Below are 18574 nucleotides of genomic sequence, written 5' to 3'. Positions count from 1 at the left end.
GTCACTCAACTCACGCACTTCATCGTGTCGCTTACCTGCTGCAGCGCTGCATTTATTTTTTAACGCAGCTACAGCGTTAAGACGCGCTTGGCGCGCAGGGCGCTGCAGCGCTTTTGGGGCTGCCACAGCAGGAACTGTAGTCTCGCGGGTAGTCTGCGGCGTTACGCTGGTGACTTCTGAATTTGGCTGGTTAACCACTTTCATTTGCACTTGCATTAATTGATTTTGCTCAGTAATTTTTGTTTCCAAAGCACTCACTTTATTAACGAGCGTAGCTACTGTCTTTTGCAACTCACGAATGGCACTTTCTAATGCTTTTGACGACATTTTACCGGCGTTTACAATTAAAATAAGTAAAGCTAATGAGTACGTGGGTTACCCGCCCGAGGTTACCCGACCGTTTTTTACGGCGTAAGCAGGCCGAATTTAGTGTCGGCGACACCGTTTGGAAGCGTACCTATTATCAGAGCGATAAAGACAAGAGGTTTGCCAAGAAACTAGCACCTAAATTTATTGAATGTCGGGTTGTATCAAAAAAGTCACCACTAGTATACGTACTTTGCGATAAATATGGAAATAATTTGGGTGATTGGCACATCAAAGATTTAAAACTTACTAACTACAGGTCCTAAAGCCTTTAATTGAGTTGTTCTAAGGGTATTTATTTCTATTCAAAAAAAAAACAACTGCGTTGGTCTCACTCTAGTACAATGCGTTCCTATTATAAATATCAACTTTTTCACGAATACTCCGACTAAGGGTACAGGGTGGAAGCCTCTACCAGGTCCATCACTATAAACTCTTGGTTTAAAAAGAAATACAGTATCTACCTACTGATTTTCTTCTACCATTAAATACACATTTTATTTATCTAAGAATTAAAACTCCAGTAAGGAAGCAAGAATAAAAAGATGTGAGACCACTAAATATTTTAACATCCACTATTGGCTACCAGCGAGTAAAAGTAAAATAGTACAATTACTCTGCATGGAAGAGGCTGGAAGCATACTATAATATGCAACGGCGTTATAAAAGACGAAGAATGACAGATTGGTATGAAAGAGTGAAGAATGTGGCAAATTAGTGCTTAGGCCGGGTAGCTAATGAGTCAGTATAGCGATAGAGGATTTTCCCTAGGTAAAACCCTTCCCAATCAAGGGGGGTATGTAACGTTAGCGTTTCAACGCTCCCTGAGTGATCAATTTTGTCATAAAGGATACTAAGAATAATCTTAAAAACTAAATAAATTATAAAAGGTAAAACTAAAATATAAGTGCCTAACTAAACAAATAATTCTACTGTAATATTATTGCTCGTGTAGCAATGTAGGCGCTTATCCATCGCGAAACACGTATGTGACGTATGTATCGTCATCGCGGGGCGCGAGGGGAGTTCATGCATATGGCTCGTTCATTTGGACTTCTGCGGCGGCGCGATGTGTTCGCTCCATCTTAAATTGTAACGGTCTCAAGCAAGACTCCAAAAATGTGCCGTCGGAAAATTAATAATTTGCGATAGAAACTATCGTTTTCTAAATTTATTTTGTGCGTGAGTGTTTTCCCCCGCTCGGGTGAGTGTTGCAAAATTATATTTTATAGCTACTATGTGCTAATTGTATCATTAGATAGTTATTTCTTCCTAATAAGGTGTGTGTTTAGCTTAATTGTAGTTAAGATCCTTTTATTACGCTTCGCTGCAGTAATTCTGTACAATTGGTTTCCTTTGTTCCTTGTAACATAACGAATTTCTACCCTCTTGCCTAAAAAGTGAAATCATGATTTGCAATTTCCAAGTAAATGTGTAGATTAAATACAACTAGAGTAAAACTTAATTGCCAATGCTTAACATAATTGTTTTTCAATATAAATTCCACATTTACATGTTTTGAATTTAATAATTTTTACTGCATAAGTACTTACTCCATAGTACTGAGCCGATTTTGTATACTTCTACCACATCACTGATCACTATTTAATGCTTTGAGCTTGCCTTCCTTCTTTCTGCACTTTCATCTTGCGCTTTCTCTTCACGCGGCAAAATGTTGCAGGCAGTAACGCAAAATCGGACATTTTACTAAATGTCCAATAATGATAAATTCCAGGTGTCCTACCACCTACGCCTCCAACACTGGCTCCGGAGTCCACCTGCTGCCCTGCTGACCCGTGAAGACCTCAAGGCTGTGACGTCACCACCACTTACATGCGCAACCACCATAGCACCAAGCGCACAGCAGGGGAGTGGCACTCGTTCATGAGTTTGTGCAAGTGAATACGGGCTCGCTTTAAATTGTCTAAGGAACCACCTCTGAGATCTATTAATTTAATCTACCCTCAAATTTGGTTAATTTTACAAAATCGTTTTTTTTTATTATTTTTAATATAGTTTTTTATTATGTATTAGTTGTTTTACTTCCTAGAACACTAAATAACAGCTAAACTGTTACAAATGCTACTTATTTTGGTTTATACAAAACAACTTACGTATTATTTTGACAAGCCATACCTTTCGACAGGCGACATGGTACGCGGCGGGACAGCGCGGGCACTCACGGCGCTTTCCCTCGTTGCTCCCACATACGAGGCACCAAGATATCGGAGCCACTTTTAATATACATCCAATAGACAGACGTACTCATAATATACTTCCAATAGATGGCGCCTTCATCAATCCAATGCAGTGACGGCTAACTTCAGAATGGGGAAGAATGCTATCAAAGGTTTTATAGGGACCGTGCGCGTTGGAGGGTCTGCCATCTTGTGGCCTGAATCGGAAACATATATGATATATGTGCACATGTACATTGCCAAAGCAAGCTACCATCTACCGTTCTCGTCGGTACGTTTCCTTGTGCATAGGTTCTGCCATCTTGTGGGCTACATCGGAGGTCGCGCCAAAAATCTGACGGCTCCTATTCTGCCCCCTATAGTTCATGCACGGGGCCTATAGATTAGGGCCACCCCACATCTGGCGTCTTTCGAGCGTCGGCGTCTACAATTCTATGGCCGCTGCTCGACGCAACGTCGACGCAACTGCGCAGCGACGTCATTTTCCATAGCGCTGAGTGGCGCTGACCAAACGCCGACGCTCGAGGGACGCTAGATGCGGGCCAGTATAAAATAACTTACGTATGATTTTGACGAGCCATTCCTTCCGACAGGCGACATGGTACGCAGCGGGGCAGCGCGGACACTCACGGCGCTTTCCCTCGTGGCTCCCGCACACGAGGCACCAAGATATCGGAGCCACTTTTCGAACTGGTGTATTCTGAAATAATACATCAAGTTTTTAGGGTTCCGTACCCAAAGGGTAAAACGGGACCCTATTACTAAGACTCCGTCCGTCCGTCCGTCCGTCTGTCACCAGGCTGTATCTCACGAACCGTGATAGCTAGACAGTTGAAATTTTCACAGATGATGTATTTCTGTTGCCGCTATAACAACAAATACTAAAAACAAAATAAAATAAATATTTAAGTGGGGCTCCCATACAACAAACGTGATTTTTTGACGGTTTTATTTTCGTACAATGGTACGGAACCCTTCGTGCGCGAGTCCGACTCGCACTTAGCCGGTTTTTCATTCGTGATTGTGCCGCACTAGCATACTCGGTACAAAAATACAAAGAATACCAAAATGTTTGTGCCCCACACTGAAAGCTTACACACATGAGTTAATTCTTGAGATTAGGTATCTGAGCGAAACCTGAGCTCTTTGTCGATGCAACTGGGTAAGCGCTCCACATACATATAAGTAGGTAACTCTATAATAAATAGTAAATCGTTGGTTAAAAACATGGGATTTTTAGTGCCAACATTAGTCGCTAGATGTCTCTGGGTGTATTTTAGATGTCGCTAACGTTTGTCTTTCTTGGTTTAATACAATAGCAATACAAATTGAGAAATACAATATTGGTTTACATGTATCCATATTTATTTTTGAAGTTGTTCTTACAAATTCCAGTAAGAACGATGAATTGTTAAAAGGCTGGTTCATACAATATGGACTCGATTCAGGTTTAAAGGCTTGTTACCTTCGAGCAACACGGAGGGGAGGCGGCATTTGCACTATTTCCCCTCTGCCTAGGTACAAGATCAAATGATCTAGCGCGGGTAATAAAACTAGTTGCGCTCCGATTTTTCACCAGACCGAGTCAAGACGCGCGCGTGAACACATCAGCAGAAAAATGCCTAATTGCTCGTTTTGTCGTAAAAAGAGGTCGAGGACATCAAATTTACAAAAAGAAGGTGTTATATTTCACATGTAATATTTTTTTTACATATCATACGTTTAATAGGGGATATTTCTGCAATGTTCTGCCGCCAGAGTGCAGCACTACCGACTCAGTAAATTCATAGACTAACTTATACATACTGTGCCTTAAACTGTTTTTTGACAAGTTTTCAAAGACAATAAAATATGACATTGATGCATCAAGGTGGTTTGTTAACAAGGGCCTACCGGTAAACGCGAAAATCGAAATTTAGTTATCCGCCTCTTTATCGCTCGAATATGCGAGAGTGGTAGAGAGGCAGAAACCGAACCCTCGATTGTCGTGTTTCACGCGCACGCACACACACACACACACACGCACACGCACACACACACACACACACACACACACACACACACACACACACACACACACACACACACACACACACACTTTTTAATACATGAAGATTGTTTTCCTTACCTCTACCTCCCATAGCAGAAAGATTTGTACGGTAAGATATCGCTTGGGCCCCTCCCTTCCGATGTGTCGGAAGCCGGTGTTGCTCGAAGCTACTTACGGTTTTAATTTTATTTTGATACGACCTTGTAGAACGCGAATACGATTAGCGCCAAGACTCGTCAAGTCGTATCAAAACCATAACGAGTTGTGAAAAATCGAAGTCATAGTTTAAAGGCCGAGCCACACCGGCTTGCGTGTGCGTGACGTGCGCGTGTGCGTGCGCTAAAATGTTGGGAGCCGCACACGCACACGTCACGCAAGCGGTGTGCCGTCTCTCATAAGAGTCTGTATACTACAACACCGCACGCGCACGTATACGTCACGCACACGCATCCGGTGTGCACAGGCCTTAAGTTTAAGCATTACGCGGAAGCACGAACGCCAGCACACTATGTTAGGTTGCATAAAAACGTCGGATTTAAGGTGTATATCCATACTAATAATAAATTATTATAACGGCGGTCTGTCTGTTACCTTTTCACGCTTAAGCCGCTGAACCAATTTAGTTAAAATTTAGTATAGAGATAGTTTTGAGTCCCAGGGAAGGACATAGGATAGTTTTTGTCGGAAATCAACCCTGAAGAGAGTGAATGAAGGGGGGTGAAATTGAAAGAGTTAATGAATAGCCTAGTAATTGAGGTAAGCAATGCGCGAATTGAATGATCGCTATTAGCATTATCGAGGCGCTATACCTACTTTAACCACGCGTGTCTCACTCCGCGATTTCGTCGCTTTGCTACAAGTAGGTAAAAGTACATCCGTTCAGCCCCAATTTTGGGGTTTGCCATAAGCCGCGAATGGCGCTGTCGCCACCTAGCGGCCATATCTGTGCTGATCGTGACAGACGCGTTTTGTTAGAGAGTGAGTCTTCTGTACTTAGTACTATTATTTATTCTGTGCTTTAACTGCTGTCACTAATTCCACGCAGACGAAGTCGCGGGCAAAAGTTAGTAATAAATAATATCGCGGTAGACTCGTTCATAGCGGTCGTCCAGAAATCATGTGATCGTTTAGACAACACCATTTCCCATACGAAAAACGTGATTTTTTTGCGTTATGGTACGGGACCCTTCGTGCGCGAGCCCGACTCGCACTTGGCCGGTTTTTAAAAGATTGTAGAAGGAAGTCAGTGGAAGGAAGGTTAAGTTAAGGTCTACGATTCAGCATGTTACCAGTGGGGAGACACTCCTAACTTCGGCCAAACTCGGCTCCGTTCGGATCAGCATTGCTCCGAGCAATTATTAGGGTTGACACAACTTGACGTCCCTTTGCGTGCACGACCACAGATAAGATAATGACTTGAATTTTGACAACCCTAAATAGCCGAAAGGGATAGTGCCGTAAGTTAGAAAGGGATATCATGATTCGACCCTGAATCGCGGTCAAATTTCGGTTATGTAGGAAGTGTCCTCTCTGTACGGTAGTACTATTACTTATTCTGTGATGTTACCTCTCCTGTCTCATTTTCAGCGTTCGCCGGCAGTCGTTTATGCACGTAGTTGTACCTCCAGCATTGATGCAGGTAATCTTCTATCTCACGCTCCGTCATTATATTCTATGACAACAAAAAACTGTTGTTGCGACATAAATTCATAAAACATTTAACAAATAAATGACTGAAATATTGGGAATGTCTTACACAGATCAACCTAGCCCCAAACTAAGCAAAGCTTGTACTATGGGTGCTAGGACACGATATACATAGTTATATAGATAAATACATACTTATATACATAGAAAACACAAATAACTCAGGAATAAATATTTGTGTACATCACACAACTAATGCCCTTACCGGGATTCGAACCCAGGACCACCGGCTTCGCAGGCAGGGTTACTACCCACTATAGTTCGTTTTTTTTAGCATAAGAAATAAGGTAAACAATCTTGACGTGTCTTTTAATTGAAAAACACATTTTAAAAATAAGATACGGCAAATATGTAACAATTATGAATCTAATACGATTATTTATACTCTTCTGCTTTCATAAGTAATAGTTACTGATTTTTTAAAGCGTTTTTCAATTAATAGACATGTCAAGATCGCTTACCTTCTTTCAAGTTCTTTATAATGCTAAAAAAACGAACTATAGGCCAGACCGGTCGTCAAAGACCGACTTATTTTTAAAGAGGCTCTAAGTTAAAGTTACCTTGATGACCAGGTCGAACTTATCCTCCGTACTGGCGTCCACTTGTAAGAGATAGTCAAGTGTATCAGGGCTCTCAATAGCTTGCTCCTTGATTAGCACCTACAAAATGTTCATGGGTTAATCCTTTGGAAGTATTGCTTGATTTTATTAGTTTTGTGCCAGCAGGCGTGGCTCACTCCGCGATTTCGTCGCGTCGCAACAAGTAGCTAGAAGTACATCTGTCCCACACCAATTTTGGTGGCTAGCCATAGCGCTATATATTAATAAATAAGATATTTAAGGTAAAAATTAATTAATTTATTATTATTATTTGTTTGTCCTTTCCACATCTCGGGACCATGGGATCCCGGACTTTTGGGAGGCGTGCGTGGGGCCGAAGCCAACAGCGCAGAGGCCCTTTAAGACAATTTAATCTAAAGGCAAGGGATACACGTGGCGGATACTATCCCCGAACGCACAATGTGATACATCCGGAGATGGTCTCCGCCAGGTGCAAAGACTATTGGAGTGCAGCACTTTTGTGCTGCGATGGGAACTAAGGTCATGGGCTATAGATTTGAAAGTTGGATGGACTGGATAATGGGCTATGGGAGAGACTAGCGGACACCTGCCGTGACAATCAGTCTCAAAATTGTGTAAGACAGGTGGTGACTCGCCTACTCATTTAGTGGGCCCTACAACGGCCGCACGCACAGTGCGACAATAGGGCAACACTTCGGAGCGGCTGTAAGGTTGTCGAGAGGTGAGTCTGCGGTAGCCAGATCCCGGTGATCCGTTCAGCAGGCCGCCGGCGTTATGACATTTTACACTTCCAACCTGGAGCATAGGTCGCGCTCTTGCGACTCCACTCTGGCCGGCCAATCAAGGCAAGCACAGAGGCGAGGGCCAGATGACAGGGCCCTCTGGAATAGGAGTCCGCGGTGTCGCCACTCACCGTCAGCTCGCCACAAGCTGCCCCCGCGGGGTTATTATTATTATTATTACAGCTTTATTTTTATTTCAGCGAATATAATGTTTGTTTATGTGTTGTTGTATTATTTGTTCATTCTTTTCACTGATCCCTATTGGGTAAAAGCCTCCTCGAGTCCCTTCCATTGTTCTCTATCTGTAGCTAATTTCATCCAATTTATTCCTGTTTTTCCAACTATTTGAACTATGTCGTCTGACCAGCGCTTCTGTGGCCTTCCTTGATGTCTTTTTCCAGGTGGTCCTGTCCATTCAGTCACAGTCTTAGTCCATCTTTTGTCTGTGTATCTTGACACATGACCAGCCCATTGCCATTTTAGACGCAGTGTTTGTTTTAGGGCATCCACAAGTTTAGTTCTTTTCCTGATCTCTTCATTTCTGACTTTATGTATTCGTCTTAACTTCAACATACTCCTTTCCATGGCATGCTGACATGTGGAAATTTTATTTTTTATTGTATTTGTGTATGTCCATGTTTGACAACCATATGTCAGACAAGGTAGTATGCAAGTGTCCATTATTATCTTTTTTAACTTTGGATGGTAGTCGCCTTTAAGTACTTCTTTTTGTGACCATTTTCTCCATGTGATGTTTATTCTTCTGTCGACTTCTTCTTCATTTTGTTTTTTATTGAAGGACACTTGTTTGCCTAGATAAATATAGTCATTTACGTACTCCACTTCGCTTCCATCCACTTTTATTATCCGAGTTTTAGAGTTGGTCATTACTTTAGTCTTTTCTATGTTCATGTACAGTCCGACGCGCATGCTCTCATTTGCCAGAGATTGCATCATTTCTTCTAGTTTCTTTGATGACTCGGCAAAGATGACAATGTCGTCTGCAAATCTGAGATGACTGAGATATTTGCCCCGTATCCACAGTCCTTGGTTACTCCAGTTGATTTTTTTGAAGACTTCTTCCAGTACTGCTATGAAAAGTTTGGGTGATAAGGGGTCTCCTTGTCTTACTCCCTTTCTTATTGGTATTTCCTCTCCAGTTTTTTCCAACCTTACTCTGCTGACGCTTTGATTGTAGATGTTTCTGATTATGTTTATGTACATAAACATAAAAATTAATTAAATAAAATATTAATAAAAGAACCGGTCAATTGCGAGCGTTCTAAGGGTTCCGGACATTACCTACTCAATTTATAACAATGTATTTTTATATAGAACGTAAATGAAATGTTTATAAAAAACCCGTAGGTGTGTATTTTGTGCAAAATTTTAGACCCGGTAGTTTCGGAGCTAAAGGGGAGAGGGGTCGGAACCCTAAAAAAGAAAGTTAAAAATGGGATTCAGACACAACAAGCTTGTTTTCCTGCTGGTTTGGACTTAAAAGAACATGTTCTCACCTTGTAATATGTATCGAAGAACATTTCCTTTCCCCTCCGCACAAACTCCCTAAAAGAGTTCTCATGTTTGCCCTGCTTGAGCGGTTGGTGTGACTGGTCGTATTTGGCGTTGAAGTCTGGCGTTTTGTAGTGGTCTGGCTTGACGTTGAAGGGCAGCAGGGGATCTACCTTTGTGATCTGGAATGGAAAAATTCAGTAAGTTCTTTATAAATTATTTTGTGGTGACAGTCTAGCAAACTTCACCGAAGATGAGGTTTGGCTGAAAGGTATCATATTCTAGGGGTTTGTGGCTAGCTCCCTTAGGGCCGCTTGCTCCGGTCACAAACCCGGGGTTAACTGGTAAATCCTGTATTTGCCATGGTTACCAGTACAATTTGACACTGGGTTAACAGTTTAACCGGTTAACCCCGGGTTAGTGGCATGGTGCAAGTGACGCTTATAGTTTTTTTTCTTAAGTTGGTATGGCATGCTACTGATTGCTACTCTAGTGTGCTACGCTAAAGCAGTTCAGTTGAATGGCCGATTAAACAATTAAAATTTAGTTTATAATATTTATTTACCTTCTTCACAGTCCCAGGGCTAGTTTTAGTAACAACACCCTTCGGTTTGATGACTCTGCTAGGCCCGTAGAATGGTCTGCACCTCTCTGCGAGACGCAGGGCAGTCCAGGGTATCCAAAGTCGCTGTTTTGTGCAGAATGTTTCAACGTGATAGCACAGCTCTTTCTTCCACTTAACTTTATCAGAGGCATCCTTTTGCACTGTTACGCCTAAAACTATAAATTTATACGTTAAAAGCATATTAGGTGTAAGGGATCGAGGCTGCGCTCCAAGACTCGAATAATAAACGTAGCTCGGAAAGCGGCTAAGTTAAAATGGGACTGGGCTGGTCCTGTCTGCCGAATGCCGGACGACTTGTGGGCCAAGTTAACCGCAGAGTGGGAGCCCCACGAGTCTAACCGGGGAGCCGGCAAGCCTCGTCGGAGATGTCGGGATAACAGACTCCTTGAGAGGCTGGCCAGATATAGCACTAAACAGAGACGAGTGGAAGAAGAGGGGCCTTTGCCCAGCTGTGGGACACAGTGGGCTCTGAATAATAATAAACTAAATTTTAAGACTTGATGGTGTTAAAGCTGCGGGCTCGCTGGCAACAAACTTATAAAATGTTCTCAGTACTTGTAAAATTACAAGCAAAGAAAGCTAAGCATATAAATATAATTATTAAATGACAGCGTTTTACACAAAAATAAAACGCTAATTAAATAACTTACCCTATTCGGAACCTAATAATAATATTGAGAATGGCAACCCTGTTGTCGGTCGTATTGTCCTTTTCTAGCATATACGTCCCTCTCTCTCCCACACTCCCACCACACAGCAGTTTGCTTTTTGGCGGTTGTCGCAAAAACAAATTTCCAACTCATTGTCTCAAAATTATACATATTTACACCAGGCAGGATTAAAACTTTAGGTTCCGAATAGGGTAAGTTATTTAATTAGCGTTTTATTTTTGTGTAAAACGCTGTCATTAAACAACTGTACCGCTATTCGGAACCTAATAATAATATTGAGACGTGTTTGTTATCGCCTGGTGGTGGGAAGACGCCAAGCCAATGTGATTATACATGTACTTATTATGTATATGTAATATTATTATATTATGAGTGTTTAATTAATTATGCAGTACACCCTTTATTTTAACACCTGTGAGGAGAGAGATATTTAGTAAAGCATACAATTTGATATTCCATTATATTATGATACTAACTTAACATTTTATATACGTACTTAATGTACTTATAAATGTTCAAAAAGAATAAGTGAGTCACCACAAGGGTGCTATACATAATTACTTAAATGTAGGTATGTGAAAACTAGGTAAAAGAAGATGTGATAAGTCAGTCTACTCTTCAAAGAGCATACAACATCTGTTATAAGGAGTAATGTAATTCAAGTATGAAAAGATAAAAATAATAAAGTACTAGAGTAGTTTTTATTTATAAGTCGCAATTATTATCAAATTTGATAATAATTATCTATAATAGTAAAGTAAGCAGTTGCAGGACTATAACAAGGACAGGACCTTTCTTATTTCCAGAATCCCTCGGGATTAGGTAGACGAATATTTTAATTATTCGTTATATCACTATCACCACAAACAGAGTTAATAAAATTAGGTACTTATTCAAATGTCATAGGGAATCACTAAATTTATTTAATGACTGTAAGCCATATACTTGGTTATAGGTTATAGTTATAGCTATAAAATGCATTTAACTCTTTTATATGCTTTACTAACGAGAACGCAAGTCACTGTACATACATAAATAAACCTTACTTAAAAGTGTGAAGGTTACTATGAGAGCTTAAGCCACAACACTCATTGTTCACTGCGCTGTGGCACTAGTTATGACGCTTTGTGGTGTTCTTGTGTAGAATTGCCACAGAACTTTATCAATAATATTTGCAGAGTCATTCTAATTAAATTCATGTTTAGCTATCATAACCTTAATTTTACTCAATAATTTGTATATATGTAGTAAGAGTAGTTTCTTAGTGGTTTACTTTATCTGGTGCCTACTGGTAGACATAAGCCTTAAAACTTTATTGGTTCTGACCGCTAAAGTGGCTTAATTTCTGTAAACTATTCATAGACATTGCTTAATTCTGAATATTCAGTGTGTAAATTATAAGGAATCAGATACTTAATTCGAAACCCTAGCTCATCGCATAGGTGCTTTTAACCGAAATACAAATTTATGTACTTATTTCGTAATTTTACATTATTTGCTGTGGGAAACCAGGGGGTTCCCGACCATTTGCCGGGCGCCTGTGGCCCCAAAGCCAACAGCGCAGAGGCCCTTTAAGAGGGACCTATTTTATCCAATGCTAGAATCAACGCTTTGTCGAATCTATTAGATATTTAGGTATACTTATCCTCCTTATGAACTAAGGATAATTGTTACTTGTTTATATTTCAATAATAGCAAGATTGTAAATTATTTTATATTCTGAAATATAATATTACTTAATTTGGGCCAGTGTACTTTTGTATACTATATCTCTGGCCTACTACCTACTATATAGGTTAGTCTAATAACATCCCGCCTCCTGGGAGGCAATATACAGAGTTCATGGATATATATTCACGATATCGCTAAGTGTGTGGATCTAGTTTTCCGACACTTGACTGCATGAAATTATTGTGTACATTTTTTACAGGTCTCGAGCAAGAAGGGTACCTATATATAGGTTGAGGTCCTTAACTTGTGGATTTGGTAATAGGAGCAAGACACAAACGGGGTGTAAATTAATTGATCCACCATGTTTCAAGAGATTCATGTGCATTGATGCCTTCAAGTTACACTGTACAGACAGACTATATAACTCTTTCGCAGAGTTTTGCCAACATATTATAATAAATGACTGCATTTGTTTGGGTGTACTTGTTCCACGACAAAAACATATTTATATATATTACAATGTATTTTTGAAAAGTACTCGCCTTTCAAAATAGCTTCGCCTTTTCGCAAGGCTTGCTGCTGTTTCACATTGTGCACAGCAAACAGTATCGCAATGCTATAATTTTGTATAAATTGAGAACTAGAGGGTCATGCCCTAGACGTGTCGCCCAGAAGTTATACTAGAATCGTTCGTGCAAACCATTAAGTCACTGTTTATTAAAAACCTTATGACTGGGTACCTTACATTCCACGGTGGGTACATTTGTTAAACGTATAGTATCAAACTATGACGAATAATGATAAGTGAATTAAGTGATAACAATATTTGGTCCGTGCATAGAAGCACGTGCCTTTGAGATTAGTGCATGGGTAGTTTAAAATAAACTTAATCTGTGCATAGGAGCACTTACGATCAAGGTGGTTCGAATCCTCAAGGTTCACAAGGCAGACATAAGGATGTAAAATAAATCATTCATAAACGCCCCGTTAGGTCAGTTTTGTATATTTTTATTTCCAACATGCTTGTGCAGGACAATTTTCCTATATACCATGCCAGTCAGGGATATAATAATTAAATAGGTACCTAACCTTGGTTATGTCGTGTACCTACATAGGTAGGTACTCGTAAAAATGTTTACTGAAAGACTAGTGCTCTCGAGGCAAATATAATTTATATTAATTTCTAGTCTGTCATAGCAGGCATAGACTTCAAAGGTTTTTAGATATTCATAGGGCCGCTAAACGGAACCCTTTGTACACCTTGAGCAGGCTGTTTGTGCTCTTGTAATTTTATTTTCACACCATGAGTGATATTAAACATAGCTTATTTCAGAATTGAACCGTAAGCTATGTTGTGTCGTGAGCTTAAGTGAGCCTGATTTAATTAGAGTCCACAGATTATCTGGACCTTGGAGGATTGACCACACCTTATTCTAAATATCAATATTCTGTCTGGGCTTATGGTCGAATTTAGGTGAGTAAATCTCTTAGTATTATCTATGCCACTAACGTTATGAGGCTTAGCGTCTCTAGACCACAATTTTATATTAGGGTGCAAAGATTTTTTCATCTTTAAAATAAAAATGAGTCGAGATAGGCCTGGAATCTTAGGTTATTTCATATCTATTATATTATAATTTTAGAAATGTTAATTATTCCAATTTTGAGTTTAGCCAATAGGGTGTCCGGGACCCTTAAAATAGATTGGTAAACAATAATGAAACCTCGAATAACGAAGCCTATTTCGACTGATTTTTACCCAGAACATTATTTTGTTAGAACCCTTTTCACTTGTCCTTTGTCCAAAAGGAGGTATTTACATATTCATCTTTGTTATATTTTTATGATTGTGGCCTACTCGCTCGCCTGTGTTATGACCATATCATTTAATTTCTGACATGCCTTGCGCAGGCTTATATATAGGTTGTAATATCATCATCAGTAACTTGACATCAGTTTGTGAATGAATCAAAGATTCTTTGGCACACCTTACGCAGGTGGAAACATGGCAGCCTTGCGCAGGCTTAAATAGGTACACAACATATTGGTTTCATCACAAATAACTTGACGTTAGTTTGTGACTGAATAAAAGATTCTCTTAGGCACACCTTACGCAGGTGGAACCATAACAGACATAGCTTAAGAATATCATTCAAATGAAGTTTATGTTTATGGGTAATATTCCCTTAAGTAGTTGCGAGTTCTTCGCTTGACAAGGGGAAAGGATTTACTTTAATAGGCACTTTTAGAAAGTGTCATTCACGGTGACGAGATTTGCCATAACTAAACTTTAACTCTACAGTTAGCGAATATAATTTGAAATTATGAAGCAAACCATGCGTCTTCGTCAATGAATCAATCTAAACATTCCCATATCGTTAATGCCCTTTCAAGTCACAGGCTTCCGATTTTACTTAAAACGTTTACAAGTGTAGGTACTATTTATGTAGGTAGGTAGGTAGGCTTAAAGAACCGTCTTGTATGTACCTATAGTTACATATAAGTATAATGAATAATCCAGTTATTCAAATCCAAAATAATACAAGCACATATAGTAACTACATGCAAGAGTTCTTTTAAGCTGTTAGTACCTGTTATTTATTTAAAGAGATACCTATCTACCTACATTTTAACCTTTTTTTTTTTTTTTTTTTCAATATCCTTAGATCTAGTTGGAGAGATATAAATTGATAGGGAGTGAAATACTTAAGGATTTCCATGTCATTCTTGCGCAGAGCCATGCTAATATCTCTCTTTATCTAGTCAGACTTAAGTTTACGTACTGCCGAAGTACTCACTTTCCACAAAAATAAATGCAATTCTTGCGATGTAGGTTTGTTCGTTACCTTGTGTCCCTCAGAGCGGAAATAGAAGCCCCGCGAAGCGGGGCTTCGTCGACTCCTAAGCGGGTACACATTATTTATCAGCAAGTTTATTACCAAAAAATTCATTTTGCAATATTATATTTATCCCGGAACGGGATAAACCGACAAGTTGCTGATAGATACTTGGACAGATAAACCCTACACGTCTATAAGCTTCTACCTTAATACGTAGGTTCTACGTAACACGTATTAACTATCCGATCCTTTCGTATTCGAAAACACAAATCACTTGAAAACTGAAGGGTATGCCTCCACACATCACCATTTAAGTGTTATACCTAATTTCAACAGTTATTATAGACACACAAAGATTTAAAGTAATAAGTAATAAGACTCAGAAGAGACTTAATGTAGGTATAATATTAATTAAATTTTAATGGTGACAAGTGCACGCTTTACCATCTCGATGTGTTTTCTACCATTATGTGTTTTAGTATTTTCATTAGCATAGCCACGGTGCGCGCAGGCAGCCTTTGAAAACTTACACATTACTATTCCGGATCGTTTTTATTTGCTAGATAGTTTAACGGACACTAAATTTAAATATTTATTTCGAACGGCAAAAGCCGTTAGAAACTGTTTTTCAATATAGTCAGCTAAACTGGGGTACAATTCAAAAACTCACCAGCAGTTTAGCTTCACGACCTTCCAGATGGAAAAACAGCAAGCCAATGAGTTGGAAATTTGTTTTTGCGACAACCGCCAAAAAGCAAACTGCTGTGTGGTGGGAGTGTGGGAGAGAGAGGGACGTATATGCTAGAAAAGGACAATACGACCGACAACAGGGTTGCCATTCTCAATATTATTATTAGGTTCCGAATAGCGGTACAGTTGTTTAATAGAAAATTTACCTTTATCACCATGAAATCGACCACGATTGTCCTTCACTACTGTGACTTTTGCGTAAGTTTTCTTGGATAACCAAGCTATGGCGACGTCGCCCACTTTCCATATGTAAATAGTTTCACTGGTTTCATTTCCACACATGACTCTTATAATAAAATTTATTCAATATACATTTCCGATCTTTCCTCGATTTTATAATAAGTAATTTTAGAAATATTATGAATGTAAATAAAAAGCTGTAAGACAGAGTTTATTTCAGGAAAAGCCGAATAAACTTTCGTAGATTACAAAAACAACTTATCCGCAACTTTCGTTAGTACACAATAAATTAAATTATTTATCATTTCTAATTAAAATTATTTTAAGGCTATTCTATTTCACATTCACAAATAATGAGAATAAAAACTTAAAAAAAACATCGAGCGGAAATTCCGCATGGGAAACAATGGCCACCGCGGGAAAGTTTGAATGGAATGAAAAGTGAATGAAAACATTGAGATTCTTGCTTGCTATTGGCTAAAATAAACTGAGGCTCCAATGCTACCAATATCGAACAACAACATTAAAGTGTTACCATGTAATATCTTTGTTATACAGCGCCATCCAGTGTCGAGTAGAATCACTAATAGCGCTAGCCGGCGGATAAACTTTGGTATAGCTTACTAGATGGCAGTAGTAGTCCCAAAAATAGTTCAACTGGCTAAAGCTAAGTTGCAAATGTTATTTAATTTAAACGTTATAATTTTCATAAAAGTGTGACGTTTAAAATAACACTTGCAGAGTCTTGGCCATCAAAATCGCTGCCAACAGTGAACGGAAATTTCCGTTCACTACCTGCCAATTAAGCTTGGTCTACTCTAATCCGTTTCTCATGCTCCCCTAGAATGCTTCGTATTTTATCTTACCTACCTTATTCGCGTAGTAAATAAAGGATAGCATATAGGTTCAAGTTCACGATGTAGATAATAATTCAGGATAACCGCTACCCCGTTATTTTTATTGATCCCGCCCGTTGGCTTCGGCTGTCTGGCTGTCTGTGCACACCAGCGCCTCTGTCGGCATCCTATGAAATCAGACGAGTTTCTTGTACTGTACAATTTATGTAATATGTAGAGTTGCGTTTCATGCGTTTATTGAGATGAGTTTTTAAGTAAATTAGGTATGAATAAGGGTTTACTTATACGATGTTTTAAATTAAACTATTAGACAAGTTACTCATGATTACAGCACGATTACCTCAAGTTTTATACCTAAGGTGTATTCGGGTAATACCGAATCTCGGATAATTCCTAAATTCAGATGAAAATCACCCTAAATTCCATCATAATAAAAGTCTCTTTTCGGAATTATCCGACAGTTTTCGACATTCGGAATTACCCGAGTAAACCTTATTAGTTTTTTTTTTATGTAGGTACTTACTAGCACTTCTAGGACAACCTTAGGTAGGTACCTATTGTATTGCCCTACAGTATGTATTGTGTACACATGCTGGATTTTAATGTGATTGCTGTCACGAGAAGTTTAGTCATCTAATAATTCTTAGGTCTTACATTTTAGGAGGTGTCTTAATAGCCTTAGGAAATCTAACAAGGAACTTTTCAAGTTAACTAAATGGACGTTTCGTTTACCGATCGATTTTCGGAAATATTCTTATCTTGCTCCTACTAAAGATATAAAATGATCATCTGATAGCTTAGAGAACTACAATCAGTATTTTAATAAACTAATATTAAGTAAGTACCAATAATAAATATCTGAAGACCGAACTTTGCTCGGAAAATATGTAAATGCTCGGAGATAAGACGTAGCTAGATCGATTTTTGGCCCCCGAAAACCCTCATATAGCAAATTTCATCGAAATCGATAGATCCGCTTCCGAGATCCCCGAAATATATATATAAATAAATAAATATACAAGAATTGCTGGTTTAAAGGTATAAGATTTATAATGACGCATAAAATTAAATAGGTAAGTAGGTACTCGTACATACCTATAGGATAGGAAAAATCTTATTAGAAGTCTTATTTATTTTTCACATCAGAATTTTAAAGATAGCAATTTGTATTTATCTATACAAAGCAGGTATACAACAATAACATATGACGCACTTAAATACACTTTATATCAATAGGTATCTTCGAGAGCAAAATCACAGCTATAATCTTTCTTTTATAAACAAGTACCCAACGACTGCCGCTCTGTGATTGGTTGATCTCCCGCGCGGGGCGTGGCCTGGGCCCGCGCAGCTTCCAATGGTTATCTCAATTTGATGGGGACAGATTGTGTAGGGGACAATCTTATGTAAGTTAGGTAGGTATGCTTCGAGATGTAATTTAGTTCGGAACGCGTTGAACTTGTTTTTATTGGTTGTTACTGAAGGCAAGGTAGGTATTAGAGGGGTCTGTCATTGTAAATTTTGTAGTCACAGTAAATTTACTGCCATCTATCGAAACACGACTCAAACTCAAAATGAAAACGTATATAATTATTTAAAAAAATGTATATACTTATAGGGATAAATGATTTTGTTATTTTTATTTCATTTTGATCCATGTTCATTGATATCTATGTGTTATAATTGTTAAATATGAAACGGTGTCGTCACGCCATCTAGCCGAGCATAGGCTAAAGGTGTGTGCGGCATCTATCCGAGAATGACTTTTTCTTGATTTCCGTGGC

The 18574-nt window shown here is 39.0% G+C and overlaps 1 protein-coding gene and 1 long non-coding RNA gene across 2 annotated transcripts in view; both read right to left on the bottom strand.

The window, feature by feature from the left end:
• LOC134673749 (uncharacterized) overlaps nucleotides 1-17325 on the bottom strand; it is a 78833-nt gene extending 61508 nt beyond the window's left edge. Inside the window, exons 1-6 of the mRNA XM_063531766.1 lie at nucleotides 15900-17325; nucleotides 9762-9976; nucleotides 9202-9378; nucleotides 6882-6980; nucleotides 6182-6286; nucleotides 3126-3264 (exon numbers count right to left, since the gene is read on the bottom strand). Coding sequence (XP_063387836.1) covers nucleotides 3126-3264; nucleotides 6182-6286; nucleotides 6882-6980; nucleotides 9202-9378; nucleotides 9762-9976; nucleotides 15900-16035 — 871 coding nt within the window. The 5' untranslated portion in view covers nucleotides 16036-17325. The remainder of the gene's footprint in view (nucleotides 1-3125; nucleotides 3265-6181; nucleotides 6287-6881; nucleotides 6981-9201; nucleotides 9379-9761; nucleotides 9977-15899) is intronic.
• LOC134673805 (uncharacterized) overlaps nucleotides 1-18574 on the bottom strand; it is a 109372-nt gene that overhangs the window by 66521 nt on the left and 24277 nt on the right. The gene's annotated exons all lie outside the window — the stretch shown is intronic.

This window comes from Cydia fagiglandana, chromosome 19, assembly GCF_963556715.1.
Source record: "Cydia fagiglandana chromosome 19, ilCydFagi1.1, whole genome shotgun sequence".
NCBI lineage: Eukaryota > Metazoa > Arthropoda > Insecta > Lepidoptera > Tortricidae > Cydia > Cydia fagiglandana.
The sequence above is the reverse complement of the archived record's forward strand: the minus strand, read 5'-3'. Positions and strand labels throughout refer to the sequence as shown.